General features: G+C 32.8%; 1 protein-coding gene across 1 annotated transcript in view; it reads right to left on the reverse strand.

Moving 5' to 3' along the window:
• Window positions 1-23,376, reverse strand: part of DYNC2H1 (dynein cytoplasmic 2 heavy chain 1) — a 279,710-nt gene that overhangs the window by 131,657 nt on the left and 124,677 nt on the right. Inside the window, exons 66-72 of the mRNA XM_045556812.1 lie at window positions 19,766-19,929; window positions 17,647-17,766; window positions 16,941-17,075; window positions 14,588-14,731; window positions 10,050-10,139; window positions 3,029-3,094; window positions 897-947 (exon numbers count right to left, since the gene is read on the reverse strand). Coding sequence (XP_045412768.1) covers window positions 897-947; window positions 3,029-3,094; window positions 10,050-10,139; window positions 14,588-14,731; window positions 16,941-17,075; window positions 17,647-17,766; window positions 19,766-19,929 — 770 coding nt within the window. The remainder of the gene's footprint in view (window positions 1-896; window positions 948-3,028; window positions 3,095-10,049; window positions 10,140-14,587; window positions 14,732-16,940; window positions 17,076-17,646; window positions 17,767-19,765; window positions 19,930-23,376) is intronic.

Below are 23,376 nucleotides of genomic sequence, written 5' to 3' on the forward strand. Positions count from 1 at the left end.
CAATTGACTAGCTATTTTTATGAATACTATTTTGAAAAATGCTTATTCTATATATTCTTTATTTTTTATGTATTTTACAAGTCACTATGGTAAAATTCTATGTAACCTAAGTTATAAAGAACTATTTAGACAAATGTTGGAATCATTTTTTCATTGTGCCTAATCTTTCATGAAACTTCAGGAAAACTTAAATGTTGTAAGAAACCGTCATAAAATTTCTATTTTTAAAATTATATCTTGCATTTCAGACATGATCTAGGTCCTTTGTTGTATTTGTGGTGTATTGCTTTAAAGAATATTTAAAAATAAATATGTATTTCTTTTATGTATTATGTATTTAAAAAGAAAATTACCAGAGAAAAAGCTAAATTTTAATGAAGTTATTAAAAGTTTTAAAAAGTAATTTTTATTTTTTTTAATTTTTTTTATTTCAGCATATTATGGGGGTACAAAAGTTTAGCTTACGTATATCACCCTTGCCCCCTCCTCCCCCCCAAATCAGAGCTTCAAGCATGTCCAGCCCCTAGATGGTGTGCATCGCACTCATTATGTAATTTTTAAACTTTTGTTATGTAAAAAAAAATTTCAAGTTATAAGATTTTCCTTAAAAAATACAAAATTATTCATGGAGTAAAAGTCATATATTGAGAAAAGGAAGCTGCATTAAGTTCTTAGTATTTAATATTATTCCCAAAAGAATATATGTCTTTAAAGTCAAACATATACCTAAGTTCCTTTTATAGAAGGGCAATAGAGGCCAGGACATATTCCTCTAATCAAAGTATAATTTCAAAAATAATTGAAAACTCCTCCAAGGTAAATCATATTTCATGAAGCCAAAGCCAGAACTATTTTCTCTGAGAATGAAATAATAAGATTTTGCTATTTTAACTTACAGCTTTCCGCAACATGTCCCCAACAACCACACCTGTAAATGTCTCCCATTCCTATTGAATAAAAAATATGAAGAACACAAAAAATATAAAAATAAAAACCAGTCAATAAAATTATTTTAATTTCCCTATAAGATTGCTTACAATGTTTACAATGGCTTACAAGGACATAGGAAAAAAAATACTCCTTTCATATCTTCTCATTTCTTCTAATACATTAACATAATGAGTTCATGTACCACTATATAATATTAATATGAAATCAACCAGGAATAATTTTATTTTATTTTATTATTATTTTTTTTTGAGACAGAGTCTCACTCTGTTGCCCAGGCTAGAGTGAGTGCTGTGGTGTCAGCCTAGCTCACAGCAACCTCAAACTCTTAGGCTCAAGCGATCCTACTGCCTCAGCCTCCCCAGTAGCTGGGACTACAGGCATGCGCCACCATGCCCGGCTAATTTTTTCTATATATATATTTTAGTTGGCCAGATAATTTCTTTCTATTTTTAGTAGAGACGGGGTCTCGCTCTTGCTCAGACTGGTCTCAAACTCCTGACCTCGAGCAATCCACCCGCCTCGGCCTCCCAGAGTGCTAGGATTACAGGCGTGAGCCACCACGCCTGGCCAGGAATAATTTTATTAAAACAAAAACTACATTAGACATATGAGTCTCAACATCTTAAAATTTAAATGTCATTCAGTTAACATTCATTACCTACTGTTAAATAGTTCTTTCATATCCTATACCTCAATAAATAAGCAATGAGGTGTAACAAAAATTTAAAAATTGTATATGTTAGGAAAAATTAAGAAAAGTACTTCCATTAACTTATCTTTTTCCACAGATTGGGAGGGGATTGCCATTAATACTTTTTAACCACAGAATCAAGATTAATCAAGTGTTATGGAATCTAATGCTCTAAGAAAAATCTATGTCTTCATTCTGGAATCTGCCCAGTTCGACAATAATGGGTACTACCACACTATCTGTCACACATTGGCCAGCAAATAAATAAAATACATAAAAATTTGAGAGCAATATGTAAAAACTACCAAAGCAACGTACTTCCTGCTTCCACTCACTTTGGTCACCCACTCTTCCTATGGAATTATGCAGGCACAAATAAGTAAAATAGGAATGGTTATTACTGCAATATGAGAGTCAGAGAAAAATGTTTTTCTTTCTCAATGATAATTTATTTATACTCTATGAGGGAAAAATAGAGAATATAGTCTTATATTGCATGGAACATACTGATCATGGTGAAAAAACATTATATAGGAAGAGGGAAAGACATCAATGTTACCAGTGGAAATAAAAGGAGTCAAGTTAATAAGCTCGGAAGAAACTAAGCAAGTCAGCCAGTGCATGGAGAGTTAGAGAAAAACACAGAAAGAATATAGGTAGAATTGTATTTTTAACTATTCAAATGAGGGGAACTCAGAAGATAGTTAAAATTTGACCAAGTTCCACTGTCCATTTACCATCCCCAGGCATCCTAGCTACTGGATTCTCACTTTACGATAATGGCATAACAATGAGAAAAACCACTTGCAAATAAACTTTTTAAAAACTGGAAGCAGACCAGAGATGGTTTAGTTAGGTCTAGCTCATGAGAGGTTCTTTTGAAGTTTGAGAGGGTGTTATATGGCAGACCAGAAATGAAATCATAGACAAAGAAGATAAATTATACATAAAAGATAAACATAAACCTGTATGCTCAAGGAAACTTCTGAGAACTGGCCACCCTGATGTTTCACCTGCTGACTCTTGACAAGGCAGTGAAAGTAATAAATAATGTAGTTATATACCAATATTGTCTCACTTCTATTTATCAATTCCACTGCTTAGGCCAGGAATATAAGAAGGCTGACTCTTCTGGAGCCCTAAGTTCAGAAAAATCCAGGCAGCTCAGTAAGTTAGATCTCTTTCCCTGCCTTACTATCACTCTGGAATGTTAGGCTGACACAGAAGGGAGCAGAGCAGCATTTTACACTAAATTTCTAACTTAGTAAAAGATTAATACATTCATATATAATTTCTAGCCTAAAGAAACTTCTAATCTAACAATAAATCCACCCATCACCAAATTTTTATATAGCTCTAAAATTTTCTTTCTTTAATTTGACTTACATTTTCTTGAAAAAGTTCAGGATGCATGCCTCGAACAAAATGCAAAGCGAACATCAACTGATCAGCCTGCAAAGAATAACAAGTATTATCTTGCTTTTGTAAAATTTGTGTCTTTGCAAAAGCAAAGTCCTTGAATTTTGGTTCACAAAAATATGCATTATGTCTTCAAATTACCTACTTTTATCAATAGGGGTTGAATAATAATGAGATGGAAAAGCTACTAAGATGCTTAATTAATAAACTAATGACTTGTTTTTTGTTTTTCTTTGAAACAGAGTGTCACTCTGTTGCCCAGGCTACAATGCCGTGTCGTCAGCCTAGCTCACAGCAACCTCAAACTCCTGGGCTCAAGTAATCCTCCTGCCTCAGCCTCCCAAGTAGCTGGGACTACAGGCATGTGCCACCATGCCCGGCTAATTTTTTTTCTCTATATATTTTTAGGATCGTTTGAGCTCAGGAGTTTGAGACCAGCCTGAGCAAGAGCGAGACCCCATCTCCACTAAAAAATAGAAAGAAATTATACAGTTAATTCTTTTTTTTTTTTATTGCAGCTCTTCATGGGGGTACAAAACCTCAGGTTACATACATTGTCTGTGTCCTGCCCATCCCCCTGAGTCAGAGCCCCAGGCGTGTCCACTCTCGAGACAGTGCACCTGGCATACACCATGCAGTCATACCTCCATCCCCTCCCCACCCCACCTCCCCGAGTTAGCACCTTCAAGCATGACCATTCCCCAGACGGTGCACAATGCACTCATCATGCAGGCATGCATCCATCTGCTCCCCCCACCCCCCGTCTCTGTCTGATATCCAGTTGGTTTCCTTCCCCGATGTGCATTTAGGTGATGATCAGAGAAACCAATTTTCTGGTGAGTACATGTGACGCTTGTTTTTCCATCCTTTGGATACTTCACTTAATATAATGGGTTCCAACTCTCTCCAGGAGAACCAAAGAGATGTCGTATCATCGTTATTTCTTATAGCTGAGTAATACTCCATGGTATACATATACCACAGTTTACTAATCCATTCGTGGATTGATGGGCATACAGTTAATTCTTTATAACAGACATAACTGCCCAAAAACTTATACACAGTATAATTACATTTCTTCCTTTGAACTGAAGAATAATGTAGTCTCTAGTGTTAATGGAGAGAAGGAAAGCCCCTGTCATTCTATGATCCTCAGATTATCCACTGGAGTAAGCTAATTTCTAATTATTACTGAGGCCAAACTCCAAAACACTGTCAAAAAATAGGCACACAATATGTGGTCAATAAATGGGTATTCTTCTCCCTGTTTTCTGGTCACAGAAGACATCCTGACCTTAGAAATAAGCATATAATTATAGTGTTGTTAATTACATTATACCACTCTACAGATATTGATTCAAAAGATGCCACATGACCTAAGCCAGGCCAACCAGGATCATCTTCCATGATTTTCTAAGCTAGAAATGGTAGAAGAAAGCTCTTTTTGCCATCTGTCTGGTGGCCTACCTATACCAAATATTCCCTTTAGCCATAAGTACTTAACAATAATATAATAAGGAAGACAAATGAATCAAGAATAAAACTAAAATTAGAATTAACAGAGAGGGAGAGACAATGTGAGCCCATGTGCATGGTTGCACTATTTCCAATTAAACTGAAGTAAAAAAAAAACTGTCAACATCCAAAATTGAGCAAAAATATTTTGTTATCTTTAAAATCCTTGATCTACTTTGCTTATCAGAAAATGTGGTCACTTTAATTCAATGTCAATTTATCTCAGTATATTTGAGTTCTATTAGAAAATATTCTAATATTAGGGATATATTTAACAAGCAAAATCTCAACTGAATAACTCTTGACATGAATAACTATCCAAATGAAAAAAATCAATAAGAGATGGTAAACCATAGAGTGGTATAAATCAGCCATCTGTTCCGTACCATTGAATCACACATACTGTAGTAAATAATTAGGGTGAAACTATTAGATCAGGATTAATATGAGATGAGGCGATCTTAAAGTCAACTTTACAGTTGAGATCAACTTCACATTTCTAGAAACTGTGGTTTGTTTCACTTGCGTCCTATTAAAGTAAAAAATCTTCAGCCACCAAGTAGAATGCCTTTGAATTTCAACTGTAATATCCTCTAAATATGAATAACCTAGAGAAAGATTATTAGCTCTAAATCTTAGTTTCTTCTTCTGTATAATAAATTGTTATAGGCATTAAATGGAAATATAGGTAAGGCATTTAGCAAAAGGTGATGGCTAAAATAACTGACATATAGTAAAGTGATACACCATATAATATTCATTTCAAAATTACTTCAAAAATATTTTATAAACTCCATGATTCTCATAGAGACTAAGACACAGTAGAAAATATAATTCATTCCTTTTATCTCTACAATATTCATTGCTTTCAAATATGTTCAATTAAAAGTATAAAATAAACATTACCTTATGAAGAAAAGTCCTGCTTTAATCTCAAAGGAGTTGATACAGCATAGAACTTGGGCACTCACATTTGTGTCTAAAGCTAAGTAATTGATTTTAATGAATAATTCTATGCACATTCAACTGTATTTTCAGAAAACTCAAAGGGTTAGATACAATACTGAATGTGTCAGAGTTATCTAAGCAGAAGAAAATTAACTCAATTATCAAGATTTGCTTTAGTAGTCACAAAGTATGAAATTTCTAAATACCCAACAAGAGAACTTCTACTTTTTTAATATAAGAAAATACATTGATAGGAAAAAAAATCAGAATCCAAATTAAATTATTTTTATAATAAATATAACCATGTGATGTTAGTAATATTTTATTTTAAAACATAATATCCACAAGAATTTTACTCAATCAGTGAACAAATTCATTTGGAAAAGGAGGCAAGGTGAGATGCACAGATATTAACTTTCAAGGTATTTGCATGAAAAAATTTCTCTTCATATCCTCCTCCCCAGACATTCTCTCTATACCATTTCAGATCTCTGAGATAACACTTCCATAAGAAATGGAAAACAGTAAGAATATAGTAATCCGCTTTCCATGGTTTCAGTTAACTATGGTAAACTGTGGTCTGAAAATATTAAATGGAAAATCCCAGAAATAAACAATTCATAAGTTTTAAATTGTAAGCCATTCTGAATAGCATGATGAGATCATAGGCCATCTGACTCTGTCCTGCCCCAGGACATGAATTATCCCTTTGTCCAGTGGATCCATGCTATATATGCTACCTGACCGTTTGTCACTTAGTAGCCATCTCGGTTTTCAGATCAACAGATCACAAGAAGGGTAAGTACAGTACAATAAGATTTTGAGAGAGAGATAGGGAATGAGAAAGAGGCGTCATATCGCATAACTTTTATTACAGTATATTGTTGCAATTGTTCTGTTTTATTATTAATAGTTTATTGTTGTTAATGTCTTACTGTGCCTAATTTATAAACTAAATTTGATCATAAGTATGTAAGTATAAGAAAAAAAACTAGTATTATATAGGGTTTGGCCCTAACCACGGTTTTACGCATCCACTGGGAGTCCTGGAATGTATTTCCTGCAGATAAGAGGGGACTACTGTATGCTCTTCCAATCTTCCCTTCCAACCATTTTCTGGACACTTACCCAATATAGCTGGAAACTAATACTCTAACAACAACTTACATTATTTTGTACCTATTTGAAATGATAAACTGAGATGAAGAAAAGATATGCAAAGGTAGTTACTTCTGAATAGTTTTATTATAATCATAAGTTTGGGGGAACTGAATATGTAATTTATGCTAGAATTGTCTGAAAAACTTAGGTAACTGAATTAAAAACTTTTAATTTCTTAAAGAAAAAACAATGGCATAGCTAATAATCTAAACTGAAAGTGCTACACAGCTTTCTCTATTTGGTTTAGTTTATCAAAAGTCTAAATTTCCTACTACAAAACAAGTCAATCATGTTTCTGTTCCAGGTCAACTTGCTTTCAGTTCAGTGTGATGTGAATACTAATAACTCTAGTCTGTTTCCATTTTCAAGAGTCTATTGTTGCAATACTGCTGTCACCAAACACAACAGCAAAATCAGCATGAGAGAAACTCTGGCAGGCAGTTTAATGCTATGCTGATTGCTAAAATCCCAAAAAGCTTTCACTAAAATATGAAATTAGTTCCATCTTAAGTAAGGTTATAGTGTTAAATCTTGGGAAATTTATCTCATTGCTTTACGATTAATATGCTTTCTGAATTTTTATTTGCCACTGAAACTCTATAGAATGCTGAATTCATGCTGCAAAGGTTTAATGTTACTCAAACAGAAATATGAATTTTTAAAAAAACAGATATTCCATCATCAATTAAAAACATTTCTTAAGAATTGTAAGCCATAGCTATTTTTTGTGATTTCCAACTGTTCACAATAGAAAAGTATTATTCAAGATATGCAATGAAAAATTCCAACTGGGTACTAAAATATTATGGAGGCTAAGACTCTCAACCTCTCTCCCAGTGTAACAAAATGCTGCCTTTAGCCTAATTTAATGCATTTTAAAAGGTAAAGTGACTTCAAAGAAGTAACTTCACTATACTTCATTGATATGTTAAATCATCTTGGTACTGAATACCTATCCTTCCCTAGTTGTATTATAAAATACATGATAAGGATTTAAATTTCATCAGCAAGTGTACTGTATTACTAAAAATAAATTAAGACTATATAAACTGAGGTACAAATACATAAGTTAGAAACCAGCAAGAAACTCCTAATAAGAAAAGCTACTAATCTTTGGAATGAATAAGAAGGAAGTTTATATTGTCTTTTGACTTAAAACATTTTTTAAGAATAATATTTTTTAATGACATATCCACTTTCAAAAAGGATTTGGAGCATCTTAAAATAACTATAGTTCCATAACATTTTCATAAATCACAATGTATTTTAGTGTAGAGGTCTTAGAAAAAAAAAGAAAAAAGCATTAAACACATACTACAAGATTGAACAAAATGAAATTTTGTAGCTTAACATATTCACTAGAAAATTTAAAAAGATTAAAACTACATTCAAAAAAACTCTCACAAATTTAATAATTTAGAAAATCAAAAAATAAGTAAATCTAATGATTAAAATATAAAAACAATAATTACAACAAAGTAAACTCGTTCCATGTAAAACAAACAGCTTATTCTTTAAAATACCAAGAAAATAGACAAATATGGCAAGGTAAGGGAGAAAGGTAAAAATAACTTTAAAAACAACAAAGAGAAGATATAAAACATAAGATATCATTTATAAACCGGAGCTCGGTAAAACTTTAAAAAACTGATAATATCCTAGGTAGATAAGGATGCACAGAAGGAGATAAGAAGATACCTTCATTACTATGTGGGTAGAAGTATTAACTGGTTAAAAAAACTTTCAGAAAGCAATCTGATAATATTCAGCAAAACTTAAAAAGTACAATCCATGTACCAACAACTATATTTCCATCCAGAAATCTACTGAATAGAAATACACATGTATGTAAAGATAAATGGGCTGTACAGGATGTACAGTCATTCATAGAATCAAAAATATAAAAATAATCTCATATCTACCGAGAGAGTAGTAAAGTAGCATATGACCAAACTATGGAATACCACAAAATCACTAAAAATAATGAGGTTAACATTTACACTTATGGAAAGAACGTCAGGATCTACTGCAACAAAAGAGAAGCTATAGAACAAAACATATAGCAAAGAAAAACTTTAAAAAACTATTATCTACATATTTGTACATATGAATATAATGAGAGAGGAAATGGACTATAAAGGAACAAAGCAAACGAACTGGTTTGCTCTAATGAAGGAATATGAGTTGGAGAGGGTGAAATGAAGCTTTAAGGTTTTTTTCTATATAGTTCCATAAAAATGGAATATTTCTGAAAATATTTTTAAGTTTTGTTTATGTAATAGAAAATTCTTAAGTATTACATAAGATAATGCATTAAATAAACGTTAGAGATATCATGAGATCTATAACTCTGAAGGTTATCTTTATATCTAGGATCATTACATTTTAGTGACAAAATGGCTTTAAGATCATTTGCTTACAATTTCCCATTTTATACAAGTTGAAATTGAGGCCCAAAAGTTGAGTGTGAGAATCAGTTAAATATAGCACCTTTAGAAGAAAAATATATCCCATTAAAGAATGAATTCTGCAGAAATGTTCGACTATAATTCTTTGAACTTCCAATAACATCCCTTGTCAAATTACTGAAAAGTACTTTGAAGGATTTATTCTGTTGTAAATAAAAATCCTCAACAAAATCATAAAAATTACCATCTCACTCAAAAAATATCTTAACTATATATTTGCCAAGATGTTTTAAGAAGCCTATATAATTGAACCATAATAACTCTATTTCTCTTAGTTAATTGCCTTTACAAAGCTCTTCTTCAACATTATGTCTTAAGCTATACCCAAAGACTGCTATTTAAAAATATAATAAAAAAATCCTAAGTCAAAAAAAGCATCTGTTTTCTATGAGATCTAAAATTTCTAGAAATGATTTTGTTCTCCAATGTAGGGGACATTGGGCAATGTCTGGTGAAACTTTTAATTCTCACAATTGACTGGAGGGAATGTTATTGGCATCAGCTGGTAGAGGCCAGGGATGCTGCTAAACACACTAAAATACACAGAACAGCCCCCTACAACAAAGAATTATGTGGCCCAAAATGCCAATCATGCTGAGGATGAGAAATTTTGGCGAGAAAATGAGCTACATAATCTACTGTTGTTCTCTTTTAGAGACTACTAGAATGTTTAGAGCTGTCTGATAACCCAGTGTTCGCTCTTCCTTCCTCATTTGTCACTTTTCTCCCCACTATATCCCAGAATGCTGTAAGACATTCCAGTTAATAATGAATATTATTCTAGAAAAATATCAGAAATGCCAATCTTTCTAGTAGGTAAAAAGTTATATTATAAATACTGCATTAAATAGAGGATCAAGTGATATTTTATATTTGAAAAATATAGTGCTTCTTACCTTAAATAGACAACGGCATATATATTCATACACCATGTGCTTTAATGAGCTGATAAGAGACTGGATTCTCTGTTCTGTATTTTCAGAATCCTGTAGATTAAAATTTGAAAATTGAAAAATCACTAGGAAATTTATTAACATTTAAAAGGTACCCCATTGTTTAACTGCCCTTATAAATTGTTCCTCCAGACTTATAGCTGATACTGGAACAAGTATCTTTGTTCATCAAACTCAAGGGACTAAACAAGTAAGTCCACTAAATTTATATACTAATACAATAGAAAAAATTGATATATTTTTCTTTAATATCTAAAGTTAAAGCTTTCAGTAAATAAAAGTTACAATCACTTCCCAATAATACAAGTTGAATTTCACCATACCACTTTGATTTCTACTGGCATTATAAAGACCATCTATTAATATATCAATCTAGGTTAAGGACATTTCAATTATTTGTATTATAATTACCAGTTCAGCAACATGACAAGAACCACCCTATAAAGAATTTTCTCATCCTCAATATGGGAATCCTAAATCATGTGTTGTAGGCTAAATAAGGATGAACAATAACTTTGAAATTGATACTATAAAAACTCATATACATAACTTTAGTTTTTGATCTGATTTTGTACTTCCATTGTACAAAATTGCAATGATTTGAAAAGATGCCATTAGTGGCTATTTCCTTTGATTAAAGAAAAATTGCTTGAGATAGAAGTGGAGTAGAAGGATGGAACTGGAAGCAATTATCCTAAGTAAAGTATTTCAGGAACGGAAAAACAAAATCGGCATGCGCTCACTTATGAGTGGGAGCTAAACAATGGGTATACATGGTCATACAGAGAGGTATAATTATCTTGGGAGATTCAGAAGGGGGGAGTGTAGGAGGGGGTGAGGGATCAAAAACTTCCTGTCGGGTACAATGTACACTCTTCAGGTACCAAAGACGCTAAAAGCCATGACTTCACCACTATATAATTCATCCATGTAACAAAAAAACTACTTGTCCCCTCTAAATTAAAAAAAAAAAAAGACTAAATAATGAGGGAAAAAAGAAAGAAACGGAAGAGGGAAAAGTTATACAAGCTGGCCCTTTCCCTAAGTGTAATATCAGTTTTACATCTTACATCAGGGAGCATTTGGAGAATACATGTCTTGCAAAATTCAATTCTGGGATAAAATTTGCTTGTTTCCCAGTGATTATAACTTCATACCAAGAAAAAACCTAATGAAGTAATTATAATGATTTAGAAAAATATATATACAGGATCACCAGTGAAATCCATAAAACTGGCACAAGACATGAACTGGCACTCAGATGCATCAAACCAAGACTTCTGCCTTTGTTAGTAGCATGTTCTAATCAGTAGAGTTGCTCATTAATAGTTCAGATAGGAAACACCCCTCTTCATTTTACTATCTGTTAACAAGGATCACATGTGAAATTGAGACTTGGATTTACTAAAGGGCATTCTATTATATGACAGAGTGCCTGTACGATCCAGTAGATTTTCTAAATAATGGAAAGCAAGTTTTGTACCCTACATACTTAAAATTATGTCACTTTTTAAAATAAATTCAAACATGTGCACTTTTACACACACACACAAGGATGAATGTTATTCAATAGCTATGTTATCACAGAACTACTGTTACTCAGGGGATTATAAATGACTAGCTTTTCTAAAGAGTAAAAAAAAATGTTCTTATTTAGTTGAATTTCTAACATTATTTATCAGTTCTCACACCAGTTTATAGAGATACTATTTTTTAACATGTATATTTTCTGACTAAAGAAAAAAGAGGAATTAAAATGAACTTATCACTATACACTTTCTATAGCAAGTTATGGGAAATTGTATTACTACAAAAAAAGATAAGTATAAATGACTCCCTTTAGTTTTATCTGCTGACACAGCAAATTAGAAATATGTTTCAATCATATATTGTGAAGCAACTCTCACAGACTTTACACCATTCTATATGGGGCTTTCTTGGGAAAAATGCTTCTATTAGAACAATATTATAAATAATTAGATTATATTTAACATATTTTAAATTCAAAAATATTTTTGAAAAACTAAGGACCAAAACATAATTATTTATTTTTCAGCCCCTCCCCCCTTTGAAATCTAGTGTTTTTCCAAAGGACATTACAAATATACATTGGAGAAATGTTTATCTTGTCTACCATGATTGAGTAGACAAATTTTTGCTAACAAAAACTACACCCAAAGCACAAGGTCTTCATTAGGTACCATTTTATTTCCCCCACTTAGGGGGAAAAAAATCAGTAAAAATCTAATCATTATTTATACTCAAATAAAGGTTTTATAAAGTAATCCATTCATGAAAATATTAAGTAGTCCATACAATGAAGACAAGGATATTTTTCCTGCTTTGTTCATTGCTACATACTCCAAAAACCTAGAAAAATGCCCACACAGTAAGTCAGCAATAAATATTTATTTTTTTTATTTTTTATTTTTTTTTTGAGACAGAGTCTCACTTTGTTGCCCGGGCTAGAGTGAGTGCCGTGGCGTCAGCCTAGCTCACAGCAACCTCAGACTCCTGGGCTTAAGCGATCCTACTGCCTCAGCCTCCCGAGTAGCTGGGACTACAGGCATGAGCCACCATGCCCGGCTAATTTTTTTGTATATATATTTTTAGTTGGCCAGATAATTTCTTTCTATTTTTAGTAGAGACGGGGTCTCACTCTTGCTCAGGCTGGTCTCGAACTCCTGACCTCGAGCGATCCACCCGCCTCGGCCTCCCAGAGCTAGGATTACAGGCGTGAGCCACCGCGCCCGGCCAATATTTATTAAATGAATAATCTTTCCTCAGAAAAACAGATTTAAGTAAACCCACTGGAATATGAAATTTTGCACCGTAACTTAAACAAAATACTTTCTTCCAAAAAACAATTCAAAAAAACTAATAACCATATAAGTATTATACCAAACATAAAAACTATGAATAATTTTAATTAATTTGATTTTATAAAAATATTTTTGAAATGAAGTGAAAAGGAAGATAAAATATTTATAACACATGACAAAAGTTTAACTTCCTTATAAGTATCTCTTACAACTCAATTTTTAAACTATTAATACCATTAAAAAGTGGACAAGGGATGTTAAAAAAAAACTAATTCACCCAAAAAAAAATACAAACATCAAATAATACTATACTTATTTGTCTTACAAGTGATCAAAGACTTACAAAATATCTTTCAATTGCCTAACAGGACAATTATTAAAAGATATATAATATCTGTTGTTGGTTAAGATGTAGATGCAAAAAGGCAGTGTCATTGTATCAGCTAATACACCAACAGCATACAATTCTGAAGGATAATTAGACAATATTTGTTAAAAGGCTTACAAATGTACATTTTTGCCCCAGCTACCCAAGTCTAGGAATTTAACTAAGAAAATAATTATAGAAGCAAAACACTGGATGGAAAAACATATACATGTCTGTAGATGTTTTAAAACATAACCCCCAAATTCTTTGACATTTCTTTCATCAAGCAGTGACATCTATTTGCTGTTATCCTTGAATCTGAGCAGGCTTGTGACTGCTTCAGCGAATACAAAACAGCAGAAATAACACTGATCTAAGGCTAGGTTATAAAAGGCAATTCAGTTTCTGCCTTACTCACTGGAATACACACTTGGTGCCCTGAGCTATAACACAAGAAGTCCATCTCTCTGTGTTGAGAGATGCTACAGTTGGCAGTCCTATTATCAAGCCCTTCCATCCCGGATAGACACCTAACCCCAACCTCCAACTCTCAAGTCCTCCCAGCTGAGGTCCCAGATATTATGAAGCAAATACAAGCCATCCCTGCTGTGTAATGAGAAAATTTCCAACAAAATCCATAAGCATAAGAAAATGGTTTTAATCTGTCAAGTTTGAAGGAAATATGATATTCAGCAGAGGTAAGAAGAATGATGTCCATACAGGAGGTGGTTAAATAAAGAATGGTATAGCCTCACCATCTTTTAAAAATATTGTGCATATGTATATTCATTGATGTGAAAGTTGTTCGTAATATACTAATACATTTTTAAAGCACTGTATGATATCTTTTGGTTAAAACAATTTGTTATGCTTTAATATATCCTTCCCTCCATTAGAATATAAGCTTGATAAGGCAATGTACGCTGCTGTATCTCCATTAACTAGAACATTACAGCCTCAAACAACAAGGATATATAATGAAATGTTAAATGTCGTTTCCCCAGGTAATGGGATTATGTGTATGATTTCTTATTCTTATACCTTTTAGAATCGAGTATTTTTAATGATTATATATTACCTATTAATTTATACTCAGAACATAAATTACTTTCATTAAGAATAGAAAATGAAATTAAGAAACTGGTTTCTTTTAAATATAGTTTACAAGTGTTACATACAGTCTTTTGAAACATAATTCTATGTAAGTTTTCTCAGGAAATTATTGTTAAGTACTATACCTAGTAAAGTGATCTTCTGATTCAGTCTCAGCTACAGGGTAACCAACAGCTTACCTGTTTGTTTTGCAGAGCTCGTTGGAAAAGTCGGAGAAATGCACCCAAACTAAAACGGTACATGTTATTAATTTTGGACAAGTCAGAGATAATGAAGTACATCTTGCTGGCACTCTCAGCCAGAGGGAGATAGGCATCCCGCTCCTATGGATCAACAGATGGCGGAGGAGGACGTTTTAGTACTAGTGCTTTACTGCCACCTACAGATTACTATGTACATATCTAGCCAGAGCCTTACTTTTCCATACACATAAAACAAATGAGGATGATGACTCATAGAATTTTGTAACTAAAAGGAATAGCAAAATCTGATTTTTCTTCCTTATTCTTTTTTTTTTTTGGAGACAGAGTCTCGCTCTGTCACCTAAGCTGGAGTACATTGGCACAATCATAGCTCACTGAAGCCTCAAACTCCTGGGCTCAAGCAATCCTCCCACCTCAGCCTCCTGAGTAGCTAAGACTACAGGTGCACACCACCAGGCCCAGCTTCTTCCTTATTTTTATGAAGCTGAGGACAATATATGTCTTAGTCTGTTCAGGCTGCTATAATAAAATACACTAAATTGGTTCTGCTTATAAACAACAAAATAAAAGCAATAAAAACAAAAATTTATTTCTCCCTGTTCTGGAAGCTAGGAAGTCCAAAATCAAGGTGCCAAGCAGATTTGGTGACTGGTAAGGACCGATTTCCTGGTTCATAAAAACAGCTGCTTCTTGCTGTGTCCTCATATGCTAGAAGGAGCAAACAAGTTCCCTTGTCCCACTTTTGTAAGTGCACTAATCCCATTCATAAGGGCTTCACCCTCATGACCTAATCACATCCCCAAAGCCTCACCTCTTAGTAGCATCACACTGGGGATTAGGGTTCAACATATGAATCTGGAGGAACACAAACATTCAGACCACAGTAATACATTTTAAATACTTTTCTACCTCTCAGATGACAAAGCTAGAAGTGGTTCATGGATTGGGCTTTTAGGACCAAGAGCACTTGTATTAGCAGAAGGAGGAAAGATGGAATGATAAACAGTTACGATCAGAGAACAGAATCAATTGTTCATTTCAAAAGAGAATCAGTTCAGGTAATGCAAGAGGGCATGGCACTAGACTAGCCTATACCTAAAGTAGAGAAAAGTTCAAACTATGACACTAGTGTGTACGATTGGTACCAATAAGAACACTGATAGAACCAGAGGCAGAAAAAATGACTTTAATAGATGTCCACATTAGGATAATAAAGCACCTAGCATGGCTCAGTGTAAGCATGCAAAGAGCCAATAACTCTAGGAGCCTTCATTCTGAATGAAGGTAAAGGATGATAGAAATAAGAGGATCATAGGATTAAATAGCTTCAGTGTTCTGAATAGAACTCCGAAAATGTTCTCCATGTAATTATGATCAAAGCACAAGGATTACAAATATGATAACAGTAAAAATATGTATGTGACTCAGCAAGGTCTGTTAACAAAAAGAAGGCACAGAAAGTTTAAAATCCTCTTGGCAGAAAATGACAATCATAACATCTGTAAAGTTTAGCCCTAGTAGAGAAAGTGGGGTAACTGGATTGGAATTGGGCTATAAATTTGCTCTTATTCTGATTTCAACACAGCTCTTTCCCAAGTGAAGAAAGTAGTAATAGGTAAATGTAAAGTTTGAGGAAGGGCTGAAAAGTACTGAAAAAAAAATTAGAAAAATTACTGAGGGGAATGGGAAAGAATTAAAGGACGTCAGCGAGGGTTTGGGTCAGGTCAGACCTGGGAATTCATAGTAACATTAATTTGCCTGTTTTGTCTAATTTTCTCCAGCAAAGCTCAGTCACTAGAACATAGGAGAAGCAAAGATATATTGTACTGATGCAGGGCTGGAATTTTACTAAAGGAACTATCAAAAGAATCAAGTGAAAAGGATTTAAAGGCATTTGTAAGAAAATAGTTCAGATCATTACACTCATGAGGTCCAGGACGAATGGAGGGAAAAAGTCTCTTAATGGAAAAAACAGCTTATAACCTTTTAGTTAGTATATTTAATTTGCCTTGAGACAAGTTCCAAGAATGGCACAGATGTTCTCTAACACTTATTTTCAACTTCAGTACAAAATTGTAGCTCAACCTTAGATAACCTTATCCCAGAAATCAGTAGAACCAAGCAGGGTTTACTGACCAACAATCCTTATCCTTGATGTGCCAACATCTGAACTCTCTCTCTATAATAATAAGAATGGCTCTGGTGTTTTTGAATGGCTTTCCTTTTTGACATCATCTTTTCTCTGAAGACTTGATTCTACATCTTCTATCATATTAACATAAATATTTAAGACAACATGATATAAAATCACAAAAAAGGAAATGATTACTTTATCGAGGGAAATTTGGAGTTTGTAAGATTCTTTAAGTGACTCTTGAATAAGTGCACTGCTTGCTTTTGTCTGATTCAAAGATTCAATCAAATCCTTATTTTCCAAAATGTTGCCTTGAGATGTGGCAAGTGTCTGTAGAAAAAATTAATATAACATTATTATACATATTAAAATAAACAATTAAAGGAAGCCCATATTAACAATCATTAATTTGATAATATTTATGGGAACTTACATTATTTTAGAAGAATTTCAACATTTTATAGCCTTCTATTTTTTTAATTTTATTGTTTTTATTTTGTTTTTATTATTTATACAGTCAATTGTTATATGATTCTATATCATTATCAAAGCATTGCATAGGTATTGTTATCTAATAAAATACAACTATTAAAATTACAGATTAAGTCTTAATTTCATACTTTTAATGCTCCTTGAAATTATAAGCATATAATAAAGCAATACAGCATAAATAAATAGTTAAAAATTGCTTATCTCAAACATTACTCAAGATTTTATACTACAAAAGATATCTTCTTTTTTTTCTGTTAGAATTTAGACTTTAAGATATATACATACTATTATATCTTTGAAGAAACCAAAAACATTCTGAAGGTACTACTAACTTTTTTAAACACTGTTATTTATATTCATTAAAGAAAAAAAGTAACATGAAAAAACAGCCCAAGTAGCTAAATTTTACCTCTAAAAGAGATTCCTCAAGCTTGGCTAGCTGTATTTTCTTATCTTCTTCCTGTTGTAATAGTTTTGTTTTCTGTTCCTCTAAATCAGGTTTCTCATGCTGAATGGTTAAAGCCAAAAGCTTAAAGAAAAAAAAGAAAGAAAGAAAAGCAAGATAATTCTAGCCAATAAGGTTTAAAACAAATAAAAAAGAAAATATCCCACAAACAGGTCTTGTGTTTGACCAAACATTACAAGTATTATGATACTATGCTACCTCATTTCATTCTTTATAATTAAACATGAAACACCTTCACAATTATATATGCTGAAAAAGAGACAACAGTTAAACTAATCAGTAAAATGTTAAATATAAGATAGCTATAAGTACATTACTTAATATGTCAATATGTAATACTTAGTTCTAAAATTACATTAAATGTATCAAAACCATGGAAGCTAGTATTTTTAATAAGTATTCCCATTAAGAAATAAAAAGATATCTTAAAATTCTATGTCATCAAAACCATGAGATACCATTTCACACTGACTAGGATGGCTACAATTTAAAAGACAAATAATAATAAGAGTTGGCAAGCATGTAGAAACAGTGGAACTCTCCTATATTGTTGGTGGGGAAGTGAAATAATGAAGCCACTTTGGAAAACTTTGTTCCTCCAATTGTTAAACATAAGGTTACCATAGGACACAGCAGTTCCACTAAAAAGCCACTGAATCGTACACTTTAAATCAGTAAATTATAGGGTATGTAAATCGTATCTGTTAAAGCTCTCATCTGTTAAGCTGTTAAAAAACGCTATGTCAAATTGTTAACTCTAAAAATAAAAACAGATAATGACACTGGCATAAAATGTATATTTCAAAATCTGTTGTATAAATATCTTCCTTTAGTTCTTGCTAAAGTAAGACGTTAAGAAACCCCTCTCAGCAACAATTGTGGAGATCTTTTAGATAAAAGGAGCAACTTTATCAATTTCTGACAAGTTTCGAGTGACTGTTACATTGTTTTATTGATAATTATCATCAAGTCAGTCAAGAGATACTGTTCATAAAAATATACTTGATGGTATAATAAAAAACTATTTTTGAAAGGACAGTGTTAAAAATGACCATCAAATAAAAACTGCAGGAAATATACATGCTATTATATAAATTGAAAAAGGAAAAACTCTACTATTGTTAGATGAGTAAAAAATAGCAAGAAAGGCTGGGCACAGCGGCTCTCATCTATAATCTTAGCACTTTGGGAGGCTGAGGTGGGAGGATCGTTTGAGGCTAGGAGTTCAAGGCCAGCCTGAGCAAGAGTGAGACTCCATCTTCACAAAAAATAGAAAAATTAGCCAGGCATCATGTTGGCCCGTACCTATAGATAGACTCAGCTACTTGGGATGCTGAGGCAGAAGGATCACTTGAACTCAGGAGTTTAAGGTTGCAGTGAACTATCATGGTGCCACTGCACTCTAGCCCAGGCAAAGAAGCGAGACCCTGTCTCAAAAAAAAAAAAAAAAAAAAACATGATACTCAGCTGTCAACTGGCATTATATTGTTAAAGAGGAAAAAAATGAGTGAGGAAATATATAAGTAAAAGTCTGGACATCTGAACATAAAAAACAGTTTTGAAATTCATGTAATAATTCTAAACTGTAATGAGCCATACACAGACAAATTGAATTCAAAGATGCACATGTCATACGTTCTAGTGGTACAAAAAAAAAAATATTGGCTCAGTAATCAAAGACCCTCAACTAGGTAAATTGGTCAATTAACTGCAATTTTCACAATTAAACTTCAGTTTTCACAATTAAAAAAATTAAGCAGATGATCTTAATTTCTATGATCCATCCATCTCTTAAATTTTACCATATATGACAAAAATAAATTGTTAAATTAGATTTATATTATTACACAAGCAGCAATTTGACACTGACAGCAAATATGCAAGTCTAATACACATCATAAATGAAATAAGCCTGAATGTTTCACTCTAACTTTTAAGTATATTTTCAAAATCTAAATTTAAATACTAATCAGCTTAAAAAAATAGCTTTCCATTCAAAATATCTAATAAGTATACAAAGCTACAAAAGATTCTAAGGAAAATTATGATTGTCAACGTATACCTGCCCTTGTAATCCACTTCTTGTTGTAGTAAAGTTAACCTCAGTAACTATGGAAGCTGCATCTGGTGGAATAAAGGGATTTGGGTTTCTTGTTGACAAAAAGAGGCGGAATTCTTCATTGTAGTCAATAATTTTGTCACCTATTTGTACCACATAACGTGGTCCTATTTAAAAAAAAAACACACAATTAGTTGGCCTGAATCTTTTATATTTTGCTATGTGATAGTTTAAAACACAATTTTAAGTACTTACAAATAGAGGCTTTTCAATAGAGTCCAAAGACAGCAAAAGTTAGGCTACCCAAGATAATATTAGCCAGAATGCTCTATTAATCAGCACTTATGCAAGCAAGGATAAATAATATTCACTAAGACAATCCTGGGATACTGAAGCATCAAAGGAATATCTACTCATATTCAGTATGGTTTTAATGTTTATAAATTTTTCTGAAATGGTCGATTATAAATAGAAACTCTCAATTGCATATAATTCTGTATTTCTAAATTCATTGGTTAAAAAGTATTTATTGTTCTAATACTTCAGATGTAACACTTGAAGAGACAATGATGGTAAAAAATCTAGGATTATCAATATATAAGTAATTGCAAAATATCTATTATCAACAAAATGAAAAAGCAACCTACAAACTGGGAAAAAGTATCTGCAAACTATATATCACATAAGGGGTTAGTTAATATGCAAAATTTATAAAGAACTCGTACAATTCAATACCAGAAAAACAAGGGCATGGTGGTGCATGCCTGTAGTCCCAGCTACTTGGGAGGCTGAGGCAGTAGGATCGCTTAAGCCCAGGAGTTTGAGGTTGCTGTGAGCTAGGCTGATGCTACGGCACTAACTCTAGCCCAGGCAACACAGCGAGACTCTGTCTCAGAAAAAAAAAAAAAAAAAAATGAGTAAAGGACCTGAAATAGACATTTCTCTAAAGAGACATAAAAATGACCAACAGGTATGTAAAAAAGTGCTCAACATCACTAATCATCAGGGAAATGCAAATCCAAACCACTATGAGATATTACCTCACATTTGTTAGAATGAATATTATCAAAAAGAGAAGAGAAAACAAATGTTGGCAAGGGTGTGGAAAAAAGGGAACTGTTAGTGGGAATGTAGATAGGTGTAGCCATTATGGAAAACAGTATTGAGGTTCCTAAAGAAATTAAAAATAGAACTACCATATGACCCAGCAATCTCTCTTCTGGGTATATGACCAAAGGAAATGAAATCACCACTTTGTAAAGATATTTGCATTTCCACATTCATTGTAGCATTATTCACAATAGCCAAGATATGGAAAACAACCTAAGGGTCCATCAATGCAATGGATAAAGAAAATGTTGTGTGTGTGTGTGTGTGTGTTTGTGTGCATGTACAATGGAATATTAGTCATAGAAAAGAAGATTCTGACATCTTGCCACAACATGGATGAACCTGGAGGACATCATACTAAGTGAAATAAGCCAGACACAGAAAGAAAATTATTACATTATCTTATTTACATGTAGATTCCAAAAAAGAAAAAAAGAAAAGAAAATATACAAAGAGAATAAAATAGCAGTTACCAAAAACAGGTGGCACAGTGAGGGAGGAAGGGCAAGAATGAGGAGATGTCAGACAAAGAATACAAAGTAGCAGGTATGTGAGATGATTAGAGATCCAATGTACAACATGAGGACTACGGTTAACAAAATTACATTGTATTTAGGATTGTTGCTAAATGAGTAGATTTTAGCTGCCCTTGCCACCAAAAAAAGGGGGAGTAACTATGTAAGACGGTGGATAAGTTAATTTGCTTCAATATAGTAACCATTTTACTATCTATATGTATCCTATAAAATCATGTTGAATATATTAAATATACAGATTAAAATTTATTTTTTTAAATAAAGACCAACAGAAAAGTTGAAAGTAAAAGAATGGAAAAGTATATACCACGTAAACAGTACCCCAAACAGTTAATGTAACTGTTCCAATATAGACTCTAAAACTTCAGACATTTCTAGAAATAAAGGACGCTTCATAATGATAAAGAATTGAATAGAAAGAGATCACATTTCCAAATATATATACATCCAATAATAAAGCTTCAAAATATTTACAACAAAAATTGACAAAACTAAAAGAAAAACACATTCAAAATCATAGCAACTTTAAGATATTTATCTCAATACATGATAGAGCAAAAAGAAAAACAAAACAGTAAGGATATATAAGATTTGAACATCACAATTAACAAAAATGACATTATTAATTTACCTGCAGAGAAAACTAAACCAAGCAATAGCAAAATTCATACAATTTTCAAGTGTATGTGGAACATTTGTAAAAATTAACCAAATGTCAGATCCTAAAGAAAGCTTCAACAGAATTCAAAAAATTAAAATACTCTAAAATAAGTTATCTGACCACAGTGGAGATAAGCTAGATATCATAACACAAAGGTAACTAGAGTAAGTTATGAGCCAAAAAAGAAACTGAAACTGTGGTATGAAGCTGAAAAAGGCCTTAGAGGGAAATTTATAGACAAATGCATATATTAGAAAAAAGGAAAGAATGAATATCAGTATTTTGATTTTCCACCTCAAGAATCTAGAAGACCAAACGAAACCTAAGAAAAGTAATAGGAATGAAATATTAAAGAACAAAAGTCAATTTTAAAATATAATAAAGAAAATCAAAATTAAAAGTTGGTATTTTAAAAAACTCTGTAGGGCCAGGCACGGTGTCTCATGCCTATACCGTAGCACTTTGGGAGGCCAAAGTGAAAGGATCCCTTGAGGACAGGAGTTCAAGAACAGCTGAAGCAACATAATGAGACCCTGTCTCTACAAAAAGTTTTTAAACAATTAGCCAGGAGTGTTGGCGTATGCCTGTAGTCCCAGCTACTTGAGACGGTGAGGCAGGAGGGTCTCTTGAGCACAGGAGTTTGAGACTGCAGTGAGCTATGATGACACTGCTGCATTCTACTCCAGGCAACAGAGTGAGACCCTTTCTTAAAAAAATAAACAAATAAAAAATAAAAAGATTCGTTATATTGATAGGCCCCTACAGAGACTGATCAAGGAAAAGACGAATAAACATTATCAACATCAGGGAAAAGGGAACATCACTACAAACCCAACAGACATTAAAAAGGTGGGAATATAAAAATATACATTTGATAGTTTTGATAAAATGGACAAACACCTTAAAAAAAAAACTTAACCAAAGCCCATACACACACATCCACAAAAGAATACAAACAAAACAAAACCCCAATGTTTAAAGTGCCATAGCTCAGGTTTACCAGCTCCTTCCAATAAAAGATAGAATATCATGGGAGACTGTGCATTGTGTCACTAAGACGGTATTAAGAGAGGCTTGTTATAGGATTTGGGCTTGCAGTAGGTAATTTGCGAATGGTTCAAGGAAAGTGTGATTTTGTTGGGGATGGGATGTGATCAGAAAGAGCAGACAATTCTATGATTTGGTACCTAACTTTTATCTAGGAGATGAGAGAAATGGAGTGACACTAAGCCAAAGGTGGGGAACCTGTGGCCTTAAGTCCACATGTGGTCGCCTAAGTCCTTAAGTGTGGCCTGTTGACTGAATCC

The sequence above is a fragment of the Lemur catta genome, chromosome 7 (assembly GCF_020740605.2).
Source record: "Lemur catta isolate mLemCat1 chromosome 7, mLemCat1.pri, whole genome shotgun sequence".
NCBI lineage: Eukaryota > Metazoa > Chordata > Mammalia > Primates > Lemuridae > Lemur > Lemur catta.